The sequence below is a fragment of the Lytechinus variegatus genome, chromosome 4 (genome assembly GCF_018143015.1).
Source record: "Lytechinus variegatus isolate NC3 chromosome 4, Lvar_3.0, whole genome shotgun sequence".
Taxonomy (NCBI): Eukaryota; Metazoa; Echinodermata; class Echinoidea; order Temnopleuroida; family Toxopneustidae; genus Lytechinus; species Lytechinus variegatus.
This window is the reverse complement of record NC_054743.1, coordinates 59,295,165-59,303,291: the sequence shown is the minus strand read 5'-3', so window position 1 is coordinate 59,303,291 and position 8,127 is coordinate 59,295,165. Positions and strand designations below refer to the sequence as shown.

Below are 8,127 nucleotides of genomic sequence, written 5' to 3'. Positions count from 1 at the left end.
AACCGATGTTGATACATCTCCCTGTACCATCCCTCGCATTCCTTGATTATCCGGATGCAGTCTGGGGTAAACGTAGAGGGCGCACTAGGAGGCTTTGTGGTAGCTGGAGGGGCGAAATGACTGCACTCAAACGCCCGCTTCAAACCAATCGTTTGTCGCACATTATCGGCACTGAGTGACTCTGAAACCCCGTTCTTCCACCTCCCAACTACATCCGGTGATGCACTCCACTCGAGAAGACCATCCTGGTATTCAACGCCAATTAATCGCCACACAGATCTTCCTCAAGCATGGTTCTGGATGGCGCAAGAGATCTGCGGTGTCCAGGATCAAGGGGTTTGGGTCGAAGGTCGACCGCACGTGCTTCCACAAGTCGTAAAGCTCTCCAAACCAGTGATGCGCAGTGTAGAAAGGGTGGAACTTCTGAATGTCCGCTTTAGCCATGGCCTCTTCGTCAAGTTTGAGGAAACCAACGAACAGTTTCCGGAGAGAAGGGAACACCTGTCTCGGATCCCTGATGAGGAATACGTGACGGAATCCGGTAGGGATAAAGTTGAAATGACCATGGATACCAGATGCCATGTCTTTTACGACTACGATCTTGCTCTGAGAATTCTCCAGTGTTTGTTGGATTCCTTTGAGTCTGTAAAAAGAACATTTTATAATAGAGAGTGTAATTGACATTATTGTCAGAAACTTTCTGAACTGTTTACAATAATCCCCAGCCACTCTCTGAACTAATTCATGACTGTACCCATTAATTCCTTTGGCTTTGATGAATCCCGTGCAGTAAACCTTGTTTTCAAAAGCACATTCAGAATTGCATTGACGAATCAAAATGTTGCGATTTCAGTAGAGAAGAGAGGATTTATTCAATTTTGTTTTGAAGCTTCTGGAGAAGAATAATAAGAAATGAAGTAAAAAGAAATGTTCCCTTAGTAAAGAAAAAAAAACATATACTTTCTTTTCACTGAAACAAAATTGAGAGAATAACAAGCTATGGCTGATATTATGGGTGTTTGGAACTCGCTGGTATTTTATAGCTAAAGCATCAATGGTGACCAATCTCCTATGTGGTGCAGTGGGCAAAATAGTCCATGTTCTTCTTTCAAACAAATTAAAAAGAATCGGATGCAAGATTTATTGGGATAGGAATGCAAATTGAATAATTTGTTACGGATGTTACTGTTAAGCGTTATTCACTTCTATGTTGAAGCTAAAGCATCAGTGGTCACCAATTATCTGGTGATATATCCATCCATGTTACTATCCGCAATCATTAAAGGTTGGGAAATTGAATTGTGACTTTTTTTAGAGAACGTCCAACCGTCATTTACTTGTAATATCGACACAGTACAACTTACGAGATCAAATAGAGATTGGGATTTTTCACTCCTCCTGGCACCATCTGAAACATGGAGTTCATTGCCTTGAGGGCGCCATGGTATTTCTCTTCGTTGCCGTCGAGTTCTGGCGGCAATTCCTCCTTGTGTACCTTCCTGTTGGCCATCCTGACATAGCGGGACATGTTATATGGCTCAAACCAAGCCTCTGTACCACTCTTTGAATCCGCATCAGCTTCCTTTTCATGGCTGGAGGTAGCGACTCCATCACTGCTGTCTTTAGTCGCCGTCGGTACTTGTAGGAAGCTTATGCACTTCAGCAGAGCAGTGGATCCCGAGCGCGGAACGCACCAGATCATCAGACGATGACCAGCTTCAGAATTCGCACTATCTGGTATCCCCGCCATTCTTACAAGTCAAAATTATGTATCTCCTTCAGAAAACTGTTTTGTAAAGTTAATTCCGATCAGCATCAGCATGCAGAAACGCTTGAATTATCAAAATATGTAAACTTTTACAGGCCTTTAATGACCAACCTAGGTAAGCTACAGTCTAGGAAGAGACTTAGTGTCCACGATGTTTGCTCAGTTATGCTTCAACTCCCAACAGTTTTTTAAACAAAACCGAGAAATTAGTTTCTGTTTATACCCGTACGTTGTGACAAACCGTGCTTTGTAGATGCAACTTGTTATTGGTTGGTTGCTTCTGGTCGATACAGTCACACCAACGAAACCGATTCCAAACCGAACGATGATACGTCATTGATAATGACGTCAATAGCTTTCGTCAGTCTGGGGTCGGCTTCGCCATTGTGACTGAGGCATAACCCTTTCCTAAAAGAACGAAAATACCACCAGCCATATGGTGAATAGGTTTCAGGTACCATCATGGGGCTCGTTTCATAAAACTTGGTTTTAACAACAAATTTATAATAACGTTTAAGAGCTACTGAAATCCTACATGCAGATTGGCTGAAAGCGGATTTGTAATTGATATTGTGCATTTGTTATTATAGCAAGTCTCGATGAAACGGTCCCTATGAATATAGCAACTGCCCGAGGTGCCCTGGTGACACATTACAATGGAATATTTGGTACGCATTCACATTAACTAAAATCGATAATAACTATCGTGTTTTTATTTTCATCTTTTTCAAATTGGGTATATAGGGGAATCAATCACTCACATCTGAGATGGTGATCTAAGAATAATAAACTATTCGGCTCTGATCTATTATCAAAAGTTTCGGTAAAGTTATTTACGAGGTTAATACTTTTTTTGAAATCTGTTCCCCTATTCTGTGGCATAATGGTTGAAAATAATCGAACCTAAACTGAAAGATCATATTCTAGGAATACCTATACGAGTGAATACGCCAATTGAAATTGATTATTGATGGGGCCTTGATGGCTCTAGTTTCCAGAAGTTCATGAGCGACGGGGGAAAAAAGAAGAGGGAAATAAACATAAAATTGGTGAAAGATGACATTATTTTCTGAATATTTGTCAAATTCTATCACAATAATATAGCGCATATCTTATATGGATATATTCAGCTGCGCTTGTTCAGAGCTCCTTTTACTTATGTCTACACAGCAACTAAAGAGATATATTTTTAATTTTGATTTGAAGAGTCAAGGCTGGAGGGCTTCTTATATCAATCGACATACTTAGATTCTTATTTTAAAGGGTCAAAAGTTTCCTCGTTTTTTATAGAAATTTTACCCAAAAGAACTTGGCCCATTACAAATCAATCAAATTATGATTATAGTTCCATTCTACACCATAAGCTAGTGTTGACGTTAGTTATTCAATAAGTATAGTTTGTGACTATCGTCTTGTTTTCGGGCACATTATTGCACAGACCTCCTTCAATTTAAAGTCGTACGATGTTGGATAAGCCTTAATTGATACATTTGACATACATACATAAAAAGTCATAGATTTTATTCTTTTTTTACGTTTTTAAATTTAGTTTAGGTTTTTTTCCAATATATCCTAAATTAGTTTTTAATATAAAGTCACCGCATTACATACATTATGATGATACTCCTTTTTTGGTGACCATTTTTGTCTTGCCTGCATGTTGTAGAGCGTGGCTATAAAGAACAATTATTCATCTTGCATATAGGTGTTTTCAAATTCAGCGCTGCTGCTGCTATATTGAGTTCCTGGAAGTCAGTAAGGGACTATCCGCAAACAACTTTAAATAAAAACTCAAGAGATGTAATTTGATTAATAACAGTGGAATCATAGAGCTATAATAGCTCCATGGTAGAATTACGCTTAGGCGAATAGTTTCGCATTCTATACTTATTTTATTATTATGAATGTAGAAAAAAATGGGACAAACACATGTCATGGTCTAATAAGCATCAATGTACATAATTATATAGGCTAACATCTACACGCCACCAAAGATATTCAAATGTCAGCAGTCCTTATAAATAATGGTCCGCTAACCCCCACCCCCTTCTTTCTTTCTTTCTTTCTTTTTTTTCTTTCTTTGTTTCTTTCTTTCTTTCCCTCCTTTCTACCTTCCTTACTTCCTTCTTTATTTCTTTCTTTCTCTCTCTTTCTTTCTTTCTTTATTTATTTCTCTATCTCTCTTCTCTCTTCCCTTTTTTCAAAGAACGATTAATCTACACGTATTATTAAAATATAAATCCAGAATTCGATTGGTCCCTAACTGCAGTCCAAATGGATTTACTTTAAATCCCTGCAGTTTAGAGTGTTTATTCATGCGATATACAAACCCCCTTTGTTTCTTCTTCATTTCTTCCTCATTTTCCACACGACTTAAAACACCAGTTGGGGTGCTGCGTGCGTTATTCACCATAGTCACCACCCCCTGGAAATCTGTTAGGTATGCTTAGGCCTGATAACAGAAATTAACAAAAATCTCCTTCATTTTGTAGAGAAGCTTTTATTGTCAAATTACTTTGAACCAGCGCCCCCTCTTATTAAATCGTTCCCATTCAGGGCCCTGTCGCGCCCCCTGCCCGTAGCATAGTCCCCGACCGTCACTATTGATTGAAAAGATAGTTACTACTACAAAGCATGGGAGGACTACATGGGTTTTAATCATGTCATGATATCTCAGTCATTTACGTTTATATTTGAAAAATAAACTACAAAACCAAAACAGCGTAACCAAGAAAAAACAACCAACGACCCCCCCCAAAAAAAAAAAAAAAACCTAAACAATGGGAAACAATGAAATACAAATTACAATACCCCTTCCCGTGTCTGTCCCTATACTCCCTAACGTCTCTTGGTATGGAAGTTTCATTTTATTTTCAATTTTTATAGCCTGCATATATTTTTTTCGAGACAGCATTGTAAATTCTGAAGAGGTATAGATTTAGAGCTTATGCAGACCAACATAATTTATCTATAATCGGCCAATATTTAATTTTAATAGGCAGATCTGGGAAAACCTTCCCGATCTAACTCTGTATGACGTCAGACCAATGCGTGTATAAGAGATCTACACTGTTTCACTCTGTACGACTTTGGTGTTTTTGTAATCTATGAGTACTAGAGCATATTTGTACTTATTTTTGGTACTTTTGTTTTCTTTCTCTGTTGTTGTATCTGCTTCTTATCCATCAAACTTATGGACTTCTCAGAAATACAGAGAGTCAATTGTCCCAATTTATTTACGTCTAGGTCTACTTATATTTTTCATCGCGTCAAACTAGTCATCATTTAGGTACAAATCGATGTTCGTACATCTCGTTGTACCATCCATCGCATTCCTTCGTAATACGGATGCAGTCTTGGGTCAGCGTAGAGGGCGCACTAGGAGGCTGTGTTGCGGCTGGAGGAACAAAACGACTGCTCTCAAACGCCCGCTTCATACCCATCGTTTCTAGCACATTATCGGCACTGAGTGACTCTGAAACCCCGTTCTTCCACCTCCCAACCACATCTACTGATGCACTCCACTCGAGAAGACCCTCCTGATATCCAACACCAATTGCCTCACAGATCTTCCTCAAGCATGATTCTGGATGGCGCAGGAGATCCGCAGTGTCCAGGATCAAGGGGTTTGGGTCGAATGTCGACCTCACGTGCTTCCACAAGTCGTATAGCTCTCCAAACCAGTGATGCGCAGCGTAGAAAGGGTGGAACTTCTGAATGTCCGCTTTAGACATGGCCTCTTCGTCAAGTTTGAGGAAACCAACGAACAGTTTCCGGAGAGAAGGGAACACCTGTCTCGGATCCCTGATGAGGAATACGTGACGGAATCCGGCAGGGATGAAGTTGAAATGACCATGGATACCAGATGCCATGTCTTTTACGACTACGATCTTGCTCTGAGAATTCTCCAGTGTTTGTTGGATTCCTTTGAGTCTGTAGGGAGAACCGAAATATTGAGAGAGAGAGAATGAAACTCGGCACTTCTTTCTGTGACACCTTGTTGGTTAACAATATTTCCCATGCAGGTATATGTCTGTACAAATTCATAGATTCATCTATCCATTTATTTGACTTTGGTAAATCCCGCTCAATAAAGCATGTTATCAATGTCAAATATCATTTTTTAGTGGTCTAAATGTATCGGATTGGACAAACCAGTTTGTCCAATATTCACATGACCTACTGATCACACTGCCCACTTAGACAAACACCAATTGGTCCAGTTGTCCCTCGGTCGGTCTACTAGCTTAAAAGCAATTCGTTCCAAGACCATTTTGGTCCATCAGTCATTGCATCTATGTAGGCATATCAAATACCCTAATTACAATATATTAATCAAATGGTTCAATTATCCCTTGGTCTATTAGTCATTTGGTCCAATAATGAATTACTGCCATTTGATAAAATATAACAAGACTGATTAATGGTAGACCTATGTACGCACTTCTTTTCATTCTATCTTCCTGCTTTAAAATGGAAATTCAACGTAGGTCATTGGCTTTTTCATATATCACGTGGTCTTATTTCGAGTCAAATTACTAGATCTACTAATACTATTAATGGGCGATGGCCTTCAGTTCCTCAATGTCACAAGGTCGTTAATTTTTTTCTTCCAAATTTCTGTAGTATTAGCTATTTAAATTACCCGGTGGCCGTTTCATAAAGCTGTTCATAAGTTGAGAGCGACTTTAAGAACGACTGGTGATCTTTTTTTATATTCTTCATAATGATCACGGGTGATTATTTGGTACGTATATAAGAAAGGTTCACCAGTCGTTCTTACAGTCGCTCTTAACTTACGAACAGCTTTATGAAAACATCGCCCTGGTCCATTCAAGTTCTTCGATCATCCTGCTATGTAAGGCATGCTTACGTAATATCTCGCTATGAAATCTGCCTGTCATAACGAAAGAAATGAAAGTTCATTTGATCAAAGTTGCCCATTAGGTAGCTACGAACTGGTCTTTTGGGGTTAGTGTTAATATGATGATTGGATATGTATGCATGCTTTTGACTTACGATATCAAATAGGGATTCGGATTTTTCAATCCTCCTGGTACCAACGGCAACATGAGCTCCACCGCTTTGAGGGCGCGATAGTACTTGTCTTCGTTGCCGTCGAGTTCTGTCGGCAATTCCTCGTTGTGGACTTTCCTGCTTGCCATCCTGACATAACGGGACATGTTATAGGGCTCAAACCAAACCTCTGCACCATTCTCCGTTGTCGTAACTGTTCTCAAATCATCGTCCTTTTCATAGCTGCAGGTAGCGAGATCATTGCTGTCTTTGGTCGTCGGATGTTCCGGCAGGAAGCTAAGACACTTCAGCAGAGCAGTGGATCCCGAGCGCGGAACACACCAGATGATCAGACGATGACCAGCTGCTGCAGAATTTCCATTATCTGGTATTCCCGCCATTCTTTTGATGTAAAAACTCAATCCTGTCGTTGGGAGGATGTTTTTTAAAGATAGCTCTTATCTAGGTAACCATGCAATGACGCTCAAATTATCAAGACATCTAAACTATCAAAGGCCGTGACTGAAGTTGCTGTGATGTCGACGATAAATAATTAACACGTGACAGGTTCCACGGGATTTTGTTCGCCTAATTCATCCTCAAAATTTCATATTGTTTCTTCATATGGTGTGAACCACATATCAATATCCAATCGTGAATCAATTCCGAATTTCCATACACGTATTCCAATTCCAAATTCCATGAATACTGTTAAACAATAACACGCACACATAAGGGATCATAAATACAAGCAAACAAACCGTGACAATGTGCAATAAGGCAACATGAGCTCAAGCAATATCTCTGTAACATGCTTACATTCACCAACTATAACTGAAGTGTTGAAACTGGCTTTATATCAATTCAAATGGTTTAAAGTATATGTCAATAAGTGGCGTACCGTGTGTCACGGCATTGGGGGACCAGAAAAAATTGAGTCACGAACATTGTAGTCAGGTATACTGACCTAATATAGACATTTTAAGGACTGTGCCATTAAAAGGATATATATCTCACTGATCAAAATAACGTGAGCGCAAAGTACGAGCTGAAAATTTTGGATCTGGAGTCAAACCTGAAGAGGAGAATTTTATGGCTTGTTCGTAGGATTTCATTAAGACCATACGTATTTCACTAACCAAATGAAGCGAGCGTGAAGCGCAAGTTGAAAATTTGTGATATTCTGATCAGAAAGGGGGCGTTTTAAGGACTTTTCGGAAATCATGAAGAGCAGGAATATGTCACCAATCCACTAATTCGAACGTATATAGGCATGAACTGGAAATGTTTTATAGTCAGAACTTAAAGGGGCAATCACTTTAAGTAGTCATGAAAATGAAGTA

The 8,127-nt window shown here is 39.4% G+C and overlaps 2 protein-coding genes across 2 annotated transcripts; both read right to left on the bottom strand.

Annotated features, from left to right (window-relative positions):
* Positions 1 to 252: 252 nt before the first annotated feature.
* LOC121413116 lies at positions 253 to 1,750 on the bottom strand. The gene is made up of 2 exons (XM_041605879.1): positions 1,365 to 1,750; positions 253 to 643 (listed from the first exon to the last, which is right to left on the bottom strand). The coding sequence occupies exons 1-2, from the start codon at positions 1,748 to 1,750 to the stop codon at positions 253 to 255; spliced, it is 777 nt and encodes a 258-aa protein (XP_041461813.1).
* A 2,931-nt stretch (positions 1,751 to 4,681) lies between these two features.
* LOC121414410 lies at positions 4,682 to 7,654 on the bottom strand. Its single transcript, XM_041607575.1, has 2 exons — positions 6,788 to 7,654; positions 4,682 to 5,701 (listed from the first exon to the last, which is right to left on the bottom strand). Exons 1-2 carry the CDS (start codon positions 7,183 to 7,185, stop codon positions 5,050 to 5,052), a joined length of 1,050 nt encoding a protein of 349 aa, XP_041463509.1. The 5' UTR covers positions 7,186 to 7,654; the 3' UTR covers positions 4,682 to 5,049.
* Between the last annotated feature and the right edge of the window lie 473 nt (positions 7,655 to 8,127).